General features: G+C 34.9%; 2 protein-coding genes across 2 annotated transcripts; both read right to left on the reverse strand.

The window, feature by feature from the left end:
* Positions 1-424: 424 nt before the first annotated feature.
* On the reverse strand, positions 425-1,415 carry LOC138349192 (uncharacterized). The gene is made up of 3 exons (XM_069299523.1): positions 1,150-1,415; positions 723-966; positions 425-673 (listed from the first exon to the last, which is right to left on the reverse strand). Exons 1-3 carry the CDS (start codon positions 1,413-1,415, stop codon positions 425-427), a joined length of 759 nt encoding a protein of 252 aa, XP_069155624.1.
* Positions 1,416-3,599: 2,184 nt separating this feature from the next.
* On the reverse strand, positions 3,600-4,193 carry LOC138349193 (uncharacterized). The gene has a single exon (XM_069299524.1). The coding sequence runs from the start codon at positions 4,191-4,193 to the stop codon at positions 3,600-3,602; it is 594 nt and encodes a 197-aa protein (XP_069155625.1).
* Positions 4,194-20,466: the final 16,273 nt, after the last annotated feature.

Below are 20,466 nucleotides of genomic sequence, written 5' to 3' on the forward strand. Positions count from 1 at the left end.
TATGTGAATCACGAGGACATGCTTGAAACCTGGCACACATTCCAACACTATAAACAATATCAGGTCTGCTAGCAGTCAAATAAAGCAAGGATCCAATGATTCCCCTGTACATTGTTTGATTCACAAGAGGATCAGATTCCTCCACTACAAGCTTGGAATTTGTTTCCATAGGAGTATCAATAGGTTTCGAGTCAAACTTATTGAATTTCTTCAGTAGATCCTTAATGTAATTCTCCTGACAGATTGAAATCGCATTTGATGATTGATTGATTTGTAGACCAAGGAAAAATCTCAGTTCGCCTATCATGATCATTTCAAATTCCTTTCCCATTAATTATGAGAATTCTTCACACAAATTTTCTAAGGTGGCTCCAAAAATTATATCATCCATTAAACTTGAATAATAAGCAATTCTTGTTCTCTTTTAAATAAGAACAGCGTTGTCTATTTTTCCTCTTTTGAAAACATTCTGCAGCAGAAACTTTGACAACCTCTCATACCATGCTCTAGGAGCTTGCTTCAGACTATACAGAGCCTTATTCAATTTGAACACATGATCTGGTAGCTCAACATCTTCAAAACCAGGAGGTTGTTTGACAAATACTTCCTCTTTCAGATCTCCATTCAGAAACGCACTTTTGACATCCATTTGATACAGCTTGAATCCCATTTTCTAGGGAGTTTGAAGTACTCTGACTGGAATTCAAAGTAGTACGAGGTACCTCATCACACTTTTCCACTTCATCAGCCTCTTTAGGTAGACTATGATATTGATCATCAAAGTCATTTTTCAATTGTTGTTCTGCATCAACTTCACTTCTTTCAATTTTTTGTGAATTGAACAGCTTGATTACATCATCTTCATCATTTGATCCATTATTTTTCAAGCTTCCATCTTCATCAAATACAACATAAATGCTTTCTTCAATGCATTGAGTTATTTTGTTGAATATTCTGTAATCCTTACTAGATGAAGAATATCCAACAAATACTCCTTAATCATTTCTAGGATTAAATTTTCCCAGATCATCCTTTCCATTGTTCAGCACAAAACATCTACACCCAAATGCTCTAAGATAGCTCAACATAGGCTTTCTGTTGTTGAGCAGCTCATAGGGGGTCTTATTCAAAACAACTCTTATCACACACCTGTTGGTAACATGACATGCTGTGTCAACAGCTTCAGCCCAGAAATTTTGAGGAAGATTTGACTCAATAATAATAGTTCTGACAATGTTCACCGAGATTTTATTTTTTCGTTCCACCACTCCATTTTGTTGAGGAGTTCTTGGAGAAGAAAAGTTATGACTCGTACCATTCTCTATGCAGAATTGATCCAGTTTTGAGTTCTCAAACTTAGTTCCATTATCAGATCGAATGCTACAAATCACTTGATTCAATTTTGTTTGAATCATTTTGAAAAATACTACCAATTCTTTAGGTGATTCTGCCCTTGATTTTAAGAATCTTGTCCATGTATTTCTTCCCATTTCTTCTTTGAACCTTCAAAGGTCCACATAAGTCCATGTGTAACAGCTCCGGTGTTCTTGATGAGGTTACTTGCTTTTTCGGCTTAAAGGATGATCTAATTTGTTTTCCTTGGACACAAGCTTCACATATTTTATTTTCAGTAAACTTCAGCTTTGGCAGACCTCGGACCAGGTCCTTAGAAATTAGTTTGTTCAATAAAGATGAGATCACATGCCCTAGCCTACGATGCCAAAGATCAGCATTTTCATTTTGAGCACTAAGACATGTCAGATCATCTTCATGAGACGTTTCTAAGTTTGCCACATACTTGTTACTACTTCTGAAGGCAGTGAGAATTTCCTTATTTGTAGTTAGACTAACCATAGTGCACTTCTCAGAAGTAAACTTGACTTTATTTCTTTTGTCACATATTTGAGACACACTCAACAGACTGTACTTCAACCCATCAACATGATACACATTGTCAATTGAATCTTCAAGAGACCTTCCCACTTTACCTATTCCCAAAATATACCCCTTCTTTCCATCACCAAAAGAGACACCTTCTCCCTGAAGTGTCTTGAGTGAGAGGAAATTTTTTATGTCACCAGTCATATGTTTAGAGCATCCATTGTCCATATACCAACATTGACTGTTGCTCCTCTCATTCACTCACCTGCATAAAGAATTACTTGTTTAGCTTGGGAACCCATTTCAATTTGAGTTCCCAAAAGGCAGACAGAGGAGTGATCAGATTGAATTTAGTCATATAGGGCAATTTTTGAAACTTTCTAACAAAGAGCATCGGAGCAGTGACAGATTTTTTCTTTGAAAATCTATCAGTTGAAGCAGATTTTGGAGGACCAGGTCTCTTTTTTGATAAGTTTTGTCTTTCAGCATAATAAGAGAGTCTTTCATGGGAATTTCTCAAGCCAGCACACTCTCCCTTTAAGTGCCCATTTTTACCACAATGAAGACAGAGCATATTGTCAGACATCAAATACATACTTACTATGTGGATTAAAAGGAAGAGTGATATTCAAACTTCCTAGTCCTTTCTTATTGAAATTAGTCTTGTTTGTTCCATTTGACAACTAAGGGGATTTTGTCCACTTAAGAAATTTTTCAAGTTCCTCCTTAAGTTTCACAATATCCTTTTCTAATATGTTGCTCTTCTCCAAGGACAATTCCAGATTTTTCTAAGAGTTTTTTCAATATTTCTTCAATTTCAACTTGTAAACCATTTGACATTCCATTTATCTTTTCAGCTTCTTCAGTTATCTGATTCAAATTGTTTTTAAGTTCAGTGTTATCAGACTCTAGAGACACCATTTTTGACATTTTCTCCTCCAGTTAACTTTGTCTTTAGTTAAACTGTCAAGTTCAGCATTCATGATGTCTTTTTCAGAGGTTAACTCAATTACAGAATCAATCATAACTTTGGCCAATGTTCTCAATTTTTTAAGAAAATAATTATTTAGATCATTTTTCATATAAAGAAGAGTTACCTTGTCATCCTTTTCTTCATTTTCTATGTGAGCCATGAAAGCAAACATTTCATTGAAAATTGTTTCCTCTTCATGAACAGCCACCATAGACACATCATTTGGTTTATCAGGATCTTCAGAATCACTTGAAGAGTCACCCTATGCAGTAAGAGCCTTTTTGACCACGTAGTAAGCAGCAACCTTTCGATCATTCTTACCGAGTACCAGCTTCCTTCTCTTCTCCTTATCACTTCTTGGTTTTTGATGTTTCTTGTTTTCATTTTTGAGCAGAGGACACTCTCTGATAATGTTTCCAGCTTTTTCACACTGGTTTTCATTTTTGAGCAGAGGACACTCTTTGATAAAGTGTCCAGCTTTTCCAAACTTGTAGCAGGTATCATTTTCAGTAGCATTTCGAGGACCATTTGTTCCTCTTTTAAAACATTTGTTCTTTCTCACAATTTTTTGAAATATGATGATGAGATATGCCATATTATCATCATTGGAATCTTTATCTGATTTGTACTTCAGCATCAATGACTTATCCTTTTTGACTTCCTTCCTTGATATATCACGATTTCGATTCATCTCATGAGTCTTCAGATTTCCAATGAGAGCATCCATTGTCAGCACCTTCAAATCTTAAGTTTCAGTGATGGCATCAACCTTGCTTTCCCAGGACTTTGGAAGAATTCTAAGCACTTTCCTAACTTGTTTGCTCATGCTGATAGGTTCACCAAGACATCTCAGCTCATTAGTAATGGAGGACAATTTTGTGAACATCTCATGAATGGTTTCTTCTTCCTTCATTTTGAAGTTTCCATACCGTGAGGTAAGCATATCAATCTTTGATTCTTTGACTTGTTTAGTTCCTTCATGAGCTGTCTTTAAACAATCTCGAATTTCTTTACCAGACTCACAAGCTGAGACACGATTGAACTCATCAGGTCCTATCCCACAGACAGGAAGAATTTTTGCCTTGTATCCCTTTTCTATCTTTCTTCTATCAGCTTCATCGTGTTTCTGTCTAGGCTTTAGAACAAGACTGGTTTTATCTCCATCCTTTTCTTCTATCATTGGAATAAACGGTCCATCAAGTACAATATCCCATAACTCATTGTCTTCAGCCATGAGGAAATCATGCATTCTAGCTTTCAACCTACTGTAGAAATGTCCATTGAAACAAGGAGGTCTTGTTGAAGAGTGACCTTCTTCTAGATTAAGTGGAGCAGCCATTCTAGAACAGATATCACTTACTTGGGGTTAACCAAATAGAGAATGCCTGCTCGAATACCACTTGATAGAATATGTGCCTTCAATTAACAGATAATGGACCAGGTCCCTTACTACGCTAATAAGAATAAACAGAAAGTTAAATGCAGTTTGAACCAACACAATGATTTTACGTGAAAACCTTCTTGCTTAAGGGAGTAAAACCATGACCTGTCTCACAACATTTTCAATCGTTTTTACTAATCTTCAATAGCAAAAGTAAAAAACGATTACAACAAATGTGAGAAGAAGTTTTTAATCTCACGTTCAAGCAATAGTCTCTATTGCTTAACAAGCCTAAGTAGAAATGAATCTACCCATTAAGCTATCCCACTTAGGCAACTTAGAATTTCAACACTACCCACTGATTCCTTTATAGTTTCAGGAATAGTTTACAATGTAAGAATAAGAGAATAAACAACTACACTAAATGCTGTAGAGATTTCTGTTGTTCTTCAAATAATTCTGCCATTTTTCTTGGTAATAGCCTTTGCAAGAGTTCTTGAGAAGTTCTTTGTCAAGTTGCAACAACTGCCAATAATGTTTAGGAAAGTGACTTTTATATGGACAAGTCACTTTCCTTAAACTCGTTGCTATTGGTTGGAGAAGTCCCACTTTCTAACGCCGTTGGGAAGAGTGCACCTATTTTCTGTACCTTCTCTAGCTGGTAGTCAACTGGCTCGTCACATTGAGAGCCTGATACCTTTACAAGGTCCCTGAGTTTGTTTTCATCTTCAATACTCAAGTTAGGAACCTGGTACCTTTATAAGGTCCCTAAGTTTGTCAAATCATCAAAACTGCAAATAACATGTATTTTTGCCTATTATTAAGTCTCTCACTTTCAATTGGAAGTAAGCGTGGTGATCCCTCCTCCAGGAAAGCTAGGATCTTGCTTGATCCAATCTGCCTTTGTTTTGCCTGCTATAGATGTGTGTTGTGTCACATAATTAGATGACTTTAATGAAATGTAAAATATACTCTATGGATACATGAATGAGTACTGACCAAATGATCCTATTAATCAAGAATTCAATCTATACACTAATGGTAAGAATTGTTTTTGAGCCATCAGGTTATTTAAAAGCCAAGTATGTATCCGTTTGAAGTAACATTAAGTTTGTAACCTTGGAAATAAGGTTATTAGCATGCGAAATAGGATAAACTATTAAGTTATATCAATAAGGTAATTTTTTAGGGAGACCAATGGTTTAAATTTCTCAAAGAAAAAGGTATTCTAGAGAGATTTTTGTCTAAAGACTGATGTTTATCTTGAATTTGCAATAGAGAACACTATGCAGTCGATCAAATATTACTATCTTTTTGTTGTGCATCTATCTCTTTCTTCGGACAAATCTCTCTAAAATTAATATATATAGAGAGAGAGAGATAAAGATTTTTCAATAAATTGTACCCTTTTCTGAGTACTTGTGTCCTTGGAGGTGCAAAAAAGCTTTAATCTTTGCATCTGGGTGTGACAACCCTGATTAGCTAACCTTTAGACTACTTGACGCTGATTTTGGGGGCCATAAGTTGTTGGGTATGTAGCAAGAATTAATGGAAAATAGAGGGAAGGAGAGGAATTTGAAAAGTTTAGAATTTGAAAGGTTGGGAACTTGAAAAGTCCTCTAATGCTTTAATAAAAAAGAAATAGTCCCTCATCAGTAATGGAAATGAAAATAGGAGAGTTTAAATAACTAAACACTCCTATTAATTGTTAAAAGGGTTGGAAAAAGCGACCCACCTCGCGTCGTCGTCGTTCGCTCGCTTCGGCTTCGGCAACGGCTTCGGCTTTGGCTTTGGCAAATGATCGATCGAGAGATAATTTTTTGGTCAAATTTATTTTATTTATTAATTTAATTAATTAAATGGCCAAAAATTATTTTCAATTAACTAGTTGATAACAGAAGTTAACCGAAATGTTTTCAACTTTTTAGTTAACCCGACCCGACTCGGATCAGCGCGCATGACCCGTTTTAAATTCCATTATATTTAAAAATTCCCGCCATGACTGTTCTGAAAGGTGGCAACTTTCAGGAACAGTCAATTCCATTTGAAAGTTTGCAACCTTTCATTGATGGTCGTGACAATATATTCTTCTTGCCTATAAATACCATTCAGTCTTCAGAATGTTTCCCTACGAATTTTCTAATCTTCCTTCTTCTTAAAAACACATATTTCTTCGTGTACTTTCCTGTTGTGGATTGATTCACTGACAGTAGAGTTTTTGGTATCTATACCTACCAATTAATATCATTTTACCCTGAAGGTTATATTCCAAATCAAACCTCGTATACTAGAGGGGAATAATTTCCTTAAGGGAACGCTTTGAATTCAGTGGACTTGATTTTCTTCCTAAATTATCAAAAAGAGTATTCGAGATTCTGGTAAGTTTTACAGATTCAATTATTTTTTACAAATAAATTTTTGTTCATCTTATTTACTGGTTCTAAAAGCCTTACTTACTTCGTGTTTCTGAATGGTTTATTACAACCAGCATTTTCTAATTTTCATAACACAGATTGGCAACAATCTTAAGGAAATTATTAAATCTGTGTTTCTGGTGGAGACAAAAATCTTTGTGATTTTATACTTCTTTAATTCTGTAATTATAATTTATTGCTTACTTATATTGTATCAATTTTGTTTATCAGAAATGGAAAACAGTGGTGTTACAGTGGTTGTTGCTGCACCTACCCGAACACTTGTATCACAAGCAGAGAAACAGGGTAAATTCACAGGTGTGAATTTCAAAGGATGGCAACAACGAGTATTTTTCTAGCTTACCACTCTTGGTCTGCAGAAATTTACAAGTGAAGATACTCCGGTTCCTGCTGATGATATGCCATACAAGGAAAAATTTATGATTGTTGAAGCATAGAAACAGTCAGACTTCCTATGTAAAGGTTACATTTTGAGTTCTTTAGAGGATGACTTATATAATGTCTATAAAGCAATAACAACTTCAAAAGAGTTGTGGAATGCACTTGAGAAGAAATATAAGACAGAAGATGCATGCTTGAAAAAGTTTGAGGTCGCAATGTTTTTAGATTATTAAATGGTAGATACTAAAACTGTTGGATCATAAGTGAAGGAACTTCAACTTATTCTCCATGATCTGATTATTGAAGATATGGTAGTAAATGAGGATTTTCCAGTGGCTGGAATGATCGAGAAGTTCCCTCCTTCGTGGAACGACTTCAAGAATTATCTAAAGCACAAGCGTAAAGAAATGAAGCTTGAAGATCTTGTGATTCGGCTTAAGATTGAGGAAGATAACAAAAATGCCAAAAATAAGTAGCGTAAGAGTTCAACAATCATTTGAGTTAATATTGTTGAAGAAGCTCCTACCAAAGACAAAAAGAGAAAGAAGTCCAACGGGCAGAAGTCAGAACAGGACAAGAAGAAATTCAAAGGCAACTGCTATAATTGTGGCAAGGATGGTCATAAATCTTCTGATTGTCATGCTCCAATAAAGGACAAAAACAAAGGCAAAGGCAAAAGTCAAGCAAACATAATGGAAAATATAGAAGATGCAAATGACTTGTGTGCAATGATATCGGTGTGCAATTTAGTTGGAAATCCCAAGGAGTGGTTTCTCGACACAGGTGCCACTAGACATATTTGCTATGCGAAATAAGCCTTTGCAACGTACACTCCTGCTGAGTACAATGAAGATTTATTCATGGGAAACATAGCAACAACAAGGATTGCAGGAACTGGGAAAGTAATGTTGAAAATGACATCCATCAAGGTGTTGAATTTGAACAATATTCTGCATTTCACTACTACTAGGAAGAATTTTGTTTCTATTGCACTACTCGTTAAGAACGGGTTTAAGTGTGTCCTAGTTAGTGATAAAGTTGTAACAAGAAAGAATGAAATGTTCATAGGAAAGGGCTACCTCAATGAGGGTCTTTTAAAATAAATGTAATGGTTGTTGACAATATTAATAAAAATTCTGATTCTATTTACTTATTTGAGTTAAGTGATTTATGGCATGCCTATTTAGGACATGTAAATTACAAAACCTTGCAAAAATTGGTTAATCTAGAAGTATTGCCTGATTTTAAATGCGATAAGTCGAAATGTGAAATTTGTGTGAAAAGTAAGTTTGTTAAACATCCTTACATGTCTGTTGAAAGAAATTCAAAAGCTTTAGACTTAAGTCACACAGATATATGCGATATGAAGTCAACACCATCTCGTGGTGGAAAAAAGTATTTTATAACTTTTATTGATGAGTGCACTCGATTTTGTTATGTATATTTGCTTAATAGTAAGGATGAAGCAAAATTGATGCATTTAAGCAATACAAAAATAAAGTGGAAAACCAATTGAATCTAAAGATAAAAATGATTCGGTGTGATAGGGTGGAGAATATGAATCTCCTTTTGTAGAGATAAGTTTGGAATATGGTATTATTCATCAAATTACTGCACCTTATACACCACAGTCAAATGGTTTGGCAGAATGGAAGAACAGAACATTAAAGGAAATGATGAATGCCTTAATGATCAATTCTGGTGCACCGCAAAATCTTTGGGCGGAAGCCATCCTTACAGCTAATAAAATACTCAATAGAGTACCACATTGAAAAACACAATCAATTCCACATGTGTTGTGGAAAGGAAGAAAACCCAACTTGAAATAATTCAAAGTGTGGTGGTGTTTAGCCAAGGTAGAGGTTCATTTACCTAAGAGGGTTAAAATTGGACCCAAAACAATAGATTGTGTCTTTATTGGGTATGCTGTGAATAGTAAAGTCTTTCGATTTTTGGTTCACAAATCTGATAATCCTGAGATTCATGTTAATACGATAATTGAATCAGATAATGCAGAGTTTTTGAAAACATTTATCCGTATAAAACTAAAAGTAAGTCAACAAGTGAAAGACCTAAACGACCACGAGAAGAATCAATGGAAAATATTCAAACTAGTGAGGAACCTAGGCGAAGTACTCGACAACAAAAATTTGTTTCTTTCGGACCAGATTTTGTAGCACTATTGCTTGAAAATGAGCATCAAACATTTAAAGCTGCTATGTCTTCGTCAGAGTCAACTTATTGGAAAGAAACAGTCAATAGTGAGATTGAATCAATTTTAAGCAATCACACATGGGAATTGACTGATCTTCCTCCAGGAAATAAACCTTTAGGATCAAAGTGGATCTTTAAAAGGAAAATGAAACCTGATGGGACTATTGACAAATATAAGGCTAGACTGGTAGTCAAAGGGTACAGACAAAAGGAAGGTCTGAACTACTTTGACATATATTCTCCAGTAACAAGGATAACATCAATTAGGATGTTAATAGCACTAGTAGCAGGGCATGATCTTAAAATCCACCAAATGGATGTAAAGACAACCTTCTTTAATGGAGAGTTAGAGGAAGAAATTTACGTGGAACAACCTGAAGAGTTTATAGTTCCTGGTAAAGAAAAGAAAGTGCGCAGACTTGTCACGTCACTTTATGGACTCAAGAAAGCACCCAAACAATGGCATGTTAAATTTGATCAAATAATGTTGGCAAATGGATTCAATATTAAGGAATGTGATAAATGTGTTTACATTAAAAACATTATGAATCATGAAGTCATTGTTTGTTTGTATGTTGATTACATGTTAATAATGAGCACAAAAATTAATGATATAAATGTTACTAAGATCATGTTGTCCATCAAGTTCGATATGAAAGACTTAGTAGTTGCTGATTTGATCTTAGGGGTCAGGATAATCAAAACTCCCCAGGGACTAGCATGATCTCAATCTCATTATATTGAAAAAGTATTGGATAAGTTCAATTACTTGAGTTTCAATGTAGTCAAAATTCCAATTAATTTAAGTTGTACAGTTAAAAAGAATGAAGGTCAAAGTGACTCTCAATAGGAATATGCCAGAGTGTTGGGAAAATTGATGTATATTATGAATTGCATGCGACTAGATATAGCATGTGCTATTAGTAAACTGAGTCGATACACTAGTAATCTGAATCAAACTCACTGGATGACTATGAAACGTGTGTTGGGTTATCTAAAATGGACACAACATTATGCTTTGCATTATAATAAATATCCTGCTGTGATTGAAGGATATAGTGATGCAAATTGGATCACCGGGTCCAATGATGTAAAATCCACGAGTGGTTATGTATTCATACTTGGTGGAGGAGCTGTCTCTAGGAAATCTTCCAAACAGATATGTATTGCTCTCTCCACAATGGAATCTGAATTCATTGCTTTGGATAAGGCTGGTGAAGAAGCGGAATGACTCCTAAATTTCCTAGAGGATATTTCATTATGGCCCAAACCTGTTGGACCAATTTGCATACATTGCGATAGTCAAGAAGCAATAGGTAGGGCGGGGAGCGTTATGTACAACGGGAAGTCTCGTCATATACGACGTAGGCATAACACCGTAAGACAACTGCTCTCTAGTGGAATTATCACAATTGACTATGTAAAGTCAAGCGATAATGTGTCAGATCCACTAACAAAAGGCCTAGTGAGAGAGGCAGTTGAAAGATCATCTAAGGGAATGGGTTTACGGCTTAGGACAAGTCAGCATAACGGTAACTGTATCAAGCAGACTGTAGATCCCAAGAGCTAGATTCAAGGAGAAAAACAAAGTTGTGGCTGACGGTTCAAAATTGTCAATTAACTCAATCCATTCTCATGATGAAGACAATGTTCAGGAAATGGTTAAGACTTTAAGTCTTGTTAATGAGGTAATAAAGCTTAAAGTTTTTAATGATTTTGTAAGTTTGGTAGATTGACCATATAGTGTATCTACGAGATTACACGGTTAGAAATCACCTATGTGAGTGTGAAGTGGAAGCCGCTTCAAAGAGAATTTTATGTCAAAAGTCTATTCTCTATACACTCATGAAACCAGGAGGTGTTCATGGCTGAAATGAACACAACCATAAGAATCATAAACAGTAAAGGGTTAATTGTGTGACATATGGTTGTCTAGGTATACACCAAGGTTTGATGGTTCAAAGATAGCACATCTACCGATTGACCGAGTATATCTAACATATGTTCACTACGGGAAGTCCAAGGGGAAACCTACTTATCCAGATGCAATTAATCCTTGCTTGTAAAGTACACAATTATCCGTGCATTCCTATGTTATAACTATTCCCCATCAATGTGGGAGATTGTTGGGTATGTAGCAAGAATTGATGGGAAATAGAGGGAAGGAGAGGAATTTGAAAAGTTTAGAATTTGAAAGGTTGGGAACTTGAAAAGTCCTCTAATGCTTTAATGAAAAAGGCAATAGTCCCTCATCGGTAATAGAAATGAAAATTGGAGAGTTTAAATAAATAAACACTCCTATTAATTGTTTAAAGGGTTGGAAAGAGGGACCCCCCTCGCGTCGTCGCTCGCTCGCTTCGGCTTCGGCTTTGGCTACGACTTCGACTTCGGCTTCGGCTTTGGCTTCGGCTTTGGCAAATGATCGATCGAGAGATAACTGTTTGAACAAATTTATTTTAATTATTTATTTAATTAATTAAATGTCCAAAAATTATTTTCAATTAATTAGTTGATAACAGAAGTTAACCGAAATGTTTTCAACTTTTTAGTTAACCCGACCCGACTCGGATCCGCGCTATGACTATTCTGAAAGGTTGCAACTTTGTGGAACAGTCAATACCATTTGAAAGTTTGCAACCTTTCATTAATGGTCGTGTCAATTCCGAAACCTTTCAGAATATATTCTTCTTGCCTATAAATACCATTAAGTCTTCAGAATATTTCCCTACGAATTTTTTGATCTTCCTTCTTCTTAAAAACACATATTTCTTGGTGTGCTTTCCTGATGTGAATTGACTCGCTGACAGTAGAGTTTTTGGTATCTATACTCTACTGATTAAGATCATTTTACCCTGAGAGGTTATATTCAAAATCAAACCTTGGATACTAGAGGGTAATAATTCCCTTAAGGGGACAGTGTGAATTCAGTGGACTTGATTTTCTTCCTAAATTATCAAAAAGAGTATTCAAGATTCTGGTAAGTTTTACAGATTCAATTATTTTTTACAAATAAATTTATGTTCCTCTTTTTTATTGGTTCTAAAAATCTCAGTTACTTCGTGTTTCTGAATGATTTATTACAACCAGTAATTTCTGATTTTCATAACACAAATTGGAAACATAATTCACCAGTGCAGGCAATTGTGACGACTCCCGCCTTCACACCTCTACGTAAGAAGAGAAAAGACTGCCCTTTGGCAACAAGTCTCGGTCGGTTAATGCTACAAAGATGGAGACAATAGGGTATTTTCAGATGCCTTATTGTTCAGTAATATGGATCAGAAGCTACCAAGGGTTAAATGTGTGTCCCAGAAAGTTGCCCCATCCAAAAATTCTTGTACAACTCCTTTCATTCGGCTGGCTGTCTGCTAATTGGCATGTAGAAAAAGTTTCAATGAATTTTAACTTGTGTGTTTATTTGACATTCAATTGGAAAATAAGGACACTTGCATAAGTCAACTAGGGATGGAAAAATAAAAAACAAATCAAGATTAACCCAACCCCAAAATACTTCATGATCAATCAAGCATGTGCATGCTCCGAATAGCCAAATTCAAGGTTTAGAATTTCGACCTTATTTTAGAGTGTAAAAAAGAATATGGACTAGTATTGTTATTATTGTTCTAAAAAATTTCAATTTGTGTATTTCTCCTTTTACTTCTAATTTCATATTACGTGTCTGAAATTATATGTTCGCCTGAATGATCTCTTATCAGCAATGCTTAATTCTCATTATACACCAAATCACCAATCTATATGCTTCTATTTTGTGCATCTATATCTCTCACTACTTCCACCTTCAAAATTTCAACTAATGTACTTTAGCTTTTTAATGAATGAAAAGTCATTTCACCTAATTTTGCGATTTGTCCAGGCAATGCCAATTACTCAAATGTTGTCTTACAATCTCAGTCATAACAAGAAAAACAATTGGCTAATTTCCAACATAACACATTTCTTTTCTTTTGCTTATGTGAATGAATAAAATATTCATACCTATAAAATTAGGCTTCAACGATTAATATATAATATCAATATGTCACACTGACAATGTATTTAATATACTATGTTTATATATCCATGTATCACACTTATTATGTTGGCCTGTGCGAGTACGGGCAATCTGTTGAATCTATCCCATTTTTTAGTGAACTTTAGCTATTCAATTGGTACAAGCAATTGTTAAAAAAGAATAGTAATTGAAATTTAAAGTAAAAAATTTGGTGATTGGCAAAATGGTAAGATTTGCAAGTATTCTTGACTTTGCTATATTACATATGTCATTAGTGACATAGGCATGATTTTATTATTCTATAAATAGATTATTCTTGCTCATTTGTAGAACACACCAAGTTAGAGAGAAAAACCATTTCTCATTTGTAGAACACACCAAGTTAGAGAGAAAAACCATTTTAAGAGCAAAGTGAGGTATTCTACAGACTATACAAGAAAATAGTCTATGAAGAAAAATAGAGTGTGAGCGATATTTTAGTAAGACGAAAACCAAAAGAGTGTTGTACCATTTGAGTGTGTAGTAGTCACTTTGAGTGTTGTATTCGTGATTACACAGTGTAAAATTCCTTACTATAGTAATATCAGTTGCTCCTCTTACCCCGTGATTTTTTCCCTTATTCAGAAGGGTTTCCACGTAAAATTCTTGGTGTCGTTATTTTCCCCTTTTATTTTCATTATTTTTACTATACATTTTTGTGCTAGTCCGCATTTTCCTAACACAATCAACTTCTAGTACTATAAATAGGAAACAGTTACTACTAATTAAGATACTATTTATAACTTCTTTTGAGTTCTTAAAAATTTGGTTAATTGTTTTTAAACATAATATAAATAAGAAGAGAATATTTAAAAGTCAAGAATAGGAGAAAAAAATAATTATCATTTAAATTAATGGTATACATTCATACATACATACATATATATACATACATACATATATATACATACATATATACATACATACATATATATATATATATATATATATATATATATATATATATATATATATATACACACGTATACATACATACATAATATAATATAATAATAATAAATTAATTAATAGTGATAATAAGAAGCAGAAATAGGTAAGATTCTCTTTAGATAACAAAGAGGGAACTAAAAAAATGTTTTATAGCAACAACGAGAAAAAACAAAAAAGTAATTATAATAAATTGTACCAATAGTGCAGAGAAAATAAAATATTTAAGATCTGTTTTTCCAAAAAGAAATTCTAAATCAAAGAAAAGAAAACAATTAAGGAAAAAAGAGAATTTTTTTGAATAAGAAAAATTAATAGAGATCAACAAGAATTTTAATTTTTAAAAACTATTTATAAATATAAAAGGTGGAAAAAAGTAATCTGTAGTAGTACTAATGATTAGGAGAGTGAAAAATATTTATTATTTAATAAATTGTAATAATAGTGAGGAGAGAAATAAATGAAATATATATATATCTATATATATGTTTAAAGATTTTATAAATCAAAAGATAGTAACCAAAGCGAGGTTCTACATCAATCTTTTATCTTCCACCTTTATATTTTCTAAATTGAGATATCAATCTCAATTATAATATTCAATAATGATTAATAAAAAAATTTAATGTTTGTGCATAATTGCAACAAAAATTAATTTTTTTTTATCTTGTGTTTACAATTTATTTTAATATTCTATATCGTAAAGATTATTTTTCGATCAATATTATATATGATAAATATTTAAAAGTTATATTTTTAATACAAAATCTACTTTTACGACGTCGTTACAATAAACCTTTAGCTCGATGACCCTTTGTGTTCTTCATTTGTCCAAAATAACAAACACATCATCTAATATATTTTTGACAACTTTCACATATAGCAAACATAAAATTCGTATTTGTATGTTATAGCAAAGTTTCTATAATAGCACTCCACAGCAAATATATAAATATATAATTCGTTATACATATACAATTAAAACGGATTGTCTAAAACAAAGTGTATAATACGAGAAAGAGAATGAAACTTGGGCCGAGAGTTGTATAAAACAAAGCGTATAAAACGAATTGTATAGTTATAAGTGTATAAAACGATTATATACAATTTGAATTTGTATAAAATGAGAAAAAGATAAAGACAAAAGAGTCTTGGACAGGGAATATACAATTGAATCGAATTGTATAAAACGCGAAAAAGAGAAATTATATACAATTTGATTTTGTATAAAAAGAGAAAGGTAAAAGAAACTGGTCAGGGGAATATTTTTATTATATAATTATAAGTGTATAGGACGAAAATATATGTACTTGCATGTGTATATATAATTTTCTGTCGCTTTATACAAACAGAAACACACTTTATACATTTTGTTTCTATTTATATGAGCAAGAGAGACGAGGGTGGCGAGCGAGATTATGGAGAGTGGCGAGCGAGACCTGGTAGAGGAGAGAGAGGGGAACAAAAATATATGTATTTATATAATTTCCTCTCACTTTGTACAAATAGAAACATATTTTATACACTTGTGTCTGTAGAAAAATGAGGTAGCGAGCGAGAGATGGAGCGAGAGAGGAGAGTAGTGAGCGAGAGTTTGAGGGAGAGAAATGGCTGACATACAATTTACTACGGAACACAATTAAATCAAAAAATAATTATAGCAATTAATTTAATTGATTAGTTTGTCAGTATATATAATTTTCCTATTTATTTTGTACTGTATGATTCATTTTTTTCATGTACATCAAAATAATTATGATTCAATTAAAAGAAATATTTATTATTTTAAGTTACATTCCTAATCAATACTATATTGAATCAGTGCACCAATTTTTATTACATTGCTTAAATTGTATTTAATAATAACTAGAACTTAAAACTTAAATCTATTTGAATTTGCAAATTAGTAATGGTTCTTAAAATATTTTTGATGTTCAGATATAAGAAATGACCTACATTTGTCTAACCCAAATACCTAGTAAACTAGTAATTGCAAAAGCACCTATGTCTAGGGTAGTAAACATGAAAATTTCGAACATTTTTAACCTAGGTTAGACAGAATCTTATATAAAAGAAATGATTATATCACGAACAAATAAGCTAATACTAATTAATAAACAAAAATGCAAGATAAATGAGTAGAAATTAGAGACACATACCTGAGAATTGGAGAAAAACAAGATGGAAAAGTACTTGGTGACCTAGAAGACACCCACAGCAGCAACTCCGACTAGTTGATGATAACTTTTAGGGCTTTGGAGGATTTTGGGGGAACAATGATCGGTTGACAGAAGGAGAGATTGTGGAAGTTGAAAAAGGAGGGAAATAGGAGGAATAGTTAAGGAATGGGGTGAATTGAGGGGTTGGGGACTTTAAATGGTGATATTTTATAAAAAACTCCAACCGGGTCGGGTACGTCTCATTAATGACGCGACGATTCCCCGACGACGATCCGTCTCAGTTGTAACGTTCCGTCGTTGGTTCCATTGTGTGTGCCCTAGTTTGAAAATAACAGAAAGACGTACCTGGTACGACGGATGCATACGACTGTCCGTCGCAGGTGCAACGGTCCGTCGCTGTATCCGTCAGTGACTGCTGCAGAGTAATTTTCTGTAGAATTTCCTGGTGATGTGCCTGCAAATTTAAAAACCCATTAGTAGAAAAATGCTACCATTACTAAAAAGACTATAAGTATTGGGTTGCCTCCCAAAAAGCGCCTGATTTAATGTCGCGGCACGACTGGGGGCACTTGATTACTCAGACTTCATCAAGATGGTATGCCTCTATCACTTCATTCCCCGATGCTTTATGTCCAAAATAGAGTTTTATTCGTTCTCTATTCATCTGAAACCACACTCCCTCCTTGGATTTTAACTCAATTGCTCCATGAGGGAATACTTCGGTAATAAAGTAAGGGCCAGTCTATTTGGACTTGAGCTTGACTGGAAGACAAGGCGACCCAGAACTGTCTAAAAGCACTAAATCCCCAACCATAAACTCTTGTTTTGCAATTTTTTGTTCATTTTCCATCATCATCTTTTCTTTGTGGGATATGGCAGATACAGATTGGAGCTCACCACTCTGCCTCATGGTCCTAAAAATGTTGAAGGTCGCTTCTTCATTGTTCAACCAAAATTTCATCTGTCCCTTTTTCATATCACCTAAGGCTCTACCTGTAGAAAGGAATGGCCTCCCAAGATTAATAGGCACTTCAAAATTGACTTTACAATTAAAAATAACAAAATCAGCCAGAAAGATGAATGACTCCACTTTTACTAGCACATAATGGAGTATCCCTATAGGCCTTTTCACTGTCCGAACATCCATCATTAGCCGCATCGCAGTGGGTTTTGGATCCCCCAAATCCAACTTCTTGTAGATCGAGAGGGGAATGAGATTTATTCTTGCCCCCAGATCACATAATGCTTTCACAAAATGTAATGACCCAGCTGTACAAGGAATAGTGAACGCACTGAGATCTTCTTTCTTTTGTACGAGGGATCTTGTAGCAATAACACTACAATGCTGCAGTCTATCATCATCCTCAAAAGTGGCCAATCTTTTCTTTGTGACCAGAACTTCATAAATTTGGCATAACCGGGCATTTGTTCTAGAGCTTCTACCAAAGGGACATTAATAGAGAGCTGCTTCAGCATTGTTATAAAACGCCGATATTTACCATCCTCGGTCTTTTTCACTAATCTCTGAGGGAAGGGTGGTGGTGGTCTAGGCATGGGAATTACCTTCATAGGGACTTGTGCATCTTTTCCATTGCTCTCTTCTTCCTCAATACTACCCTTTACCAGCTTATCATCATCCTTTCTCACATTTTCCTCATTAGACGACATAGGTGGGTCAATGGTTTGCTTCCCACCCCGAGTAGTGATTTCCATACAGTGCGCATCATTTTTTGGATTTTGGACAGTGTTGCTAGGAAGAGTGCCCGGTTGTCGTATGTTCACTGTCGCAGATAATTGGGCTATTTGCAATTCGATCTGCTTAATGGATATTGCATGTGTATCAACTTTTTGACCAATACTAGCTAAATCACCCCTTAACTCTTTAATGTGCTCATCACCAGCATCGAACCTCCTCATTATTTTGTGCAATATATCCTCAACTTGAGCCATACTATCTCCACCATCCCTAAGAGTAACTTCATGATTTTGAGGAGGGACATAGGGCCCATTCCTATCATTTCTGTTACCGTAGTTACCCCTGTTGAAGTTGTTGTCGCGGTTGTAGTTTTCATCTCGGACATACTGACCCTCACGGTTATATTTACCATAGTTCCGACCTTGGTCCCCTTGACCTTGGCTCTAATTATCCTGATTTGAGCCTTGGGCGCTCGGACAGAAACCCCCTGTTTGCTCATTTACCGCATAGGAGTCCTCCGCATAATATCATTCATTATTATATTGTGGTTTCGACAAGTAGTTGACTGCATTTATTTTTTATGCACCCCCGTGACATGTTTTAGTACCAACCCAAGGTTAGTTCTCATCTGAGCAATTTCTTCGCGAATCTCATCTGTGGCTCGGTTGTGAGTGGAATGTACTGTGAAGGTGTTTCTCCCTGTATCAGACTTCCTAGTACTCCAAGCTTTCTTATTCCAGGAGATTTTCTCTAATTTTTTGGCAATCTCAGCATAAGGACATTCCCCATAAGATCCACCTGCTATAGTGTCCAACACCGCTTTATTATTATCATCCTATCCTCGATAGAAGTATTCCTCTAGTGACTCATCATCTATACGGTGATTTGAGACACTTCTCAAGAACGAGGTGAATCTATCCCAAGAACTACTAACGGACTCTCCTGGTAATGCCACAAAGTTATTCACTCTGTCTTCGCGGTTTAGTTTCTTTGATACCGGATAGTAGCGTGCTAAGAAAACATCCCTTAGTTGGTTCCAAGTGAAGATTGAGTTGTATGGGAGCTCAGTGAACCATATAGTAGCCTCTCCCGTCAGTGAGAGAGGAAACACTCTGAGCCCTATTACATCTAAATCAAAATCAGGCCTCCCTACACAGCTTTTACCCACTGCCCTTACCTTAGCTATATGGGCATGTGGATCCTCAGAAGGTAGCCCTGAAAACAAACCTCTAGCTGTGAGCATTTGCATCAGGCTACTAGCTACCACAAAGGTGTGGCCTGTGGGTAGATAAGGTAAGACAAATGGCCCATCAGAGTCTGCTATGTTATCATAGACTTTGTAGTATGCTTGGGGCTGTGGAACGAGATTTTGTCCCCTCTGTTGGTGTTCACCCGGAGCATCGAGTAACAAGTGACCATGAACATCAACCGGAGCTGGGATGTTCTGGTTTGGGTCATCATCATTTATTCGCAAATTTCGATTCATATTGCGTAGTGTAAGCTCTAATTCATGATCGTAGGGAAACAATGGTTCTTTTCCTCACCGTGTATTTGGCATACAAGTAGGTTGGTTCTGCACAAATCCAAAACAATAAAACAAAGTAAAATTAAGAAAATATCAACTAAACTATAGTAGTAGGTTTAAGTTAATCTAAAAGCTACTTTCCCCGGCAGCGGCGCCAAAATTTGATGCACTCAAACTTACTTCTTATTTGAGAAGTAAAGCGATCGTGTCAAGTAAATAACCCAACTAGTTAGGTTGGGATCATTCCCACGAGAAAAATAGTTTAGATTTAACTTTAGCCAATTATTACTACTGTTCTGTCAATTACTTCCTTGAAAAGCAAAAACAATACAAGGGGGGTTTTTTATTTCAAAATGAATGAAAATAACTAACGATATTGAGAGAGACACTTAACATCTTTGAATGTTAGAGTTTAATCAATTAATCAAAGAAACTAGGGTTTACGTGTTCCCCACAGGTTCATAACTTGATAATTCTAACTATAACAATTCTTTCCTAGTATCTTGCATGCAAAGTTATAAGTTATGTATTTCTAAATCCTTGAGCCGGCATCTAGAAAATCTCACTCCGCTCCTTGGTCCGGCTATGTGTGTTGCTATCATAACCCTTATCTTTACCTCATATTAGGCATCGTATTCGATATTTGAATAAGTTATTACCTTATACCAATCAATACTAGCCTATTAGATAGTATACACTAAATCTGTGTTGATAATTCTTTTCCTATTATCTACCTCCTTGGTCAGGCAAGTAGCATTAAGGCGAGTTCTAACGTTGGCCATCCGTTAAAAAGACTTCTAA

This window comes from Solanum lycopersicum, chromosome 6 (assembly GCF_036512215.1).
Source record: "Solanum lycopersicum chromosome 6, SLM_r2.1".
Lineage (NCBI taxonomy): Eukaryota > Viridiplantae > Streptophyta > Magnoliopsida > Solanales > Solanaceae > Solanum > Solanum lycopersicum.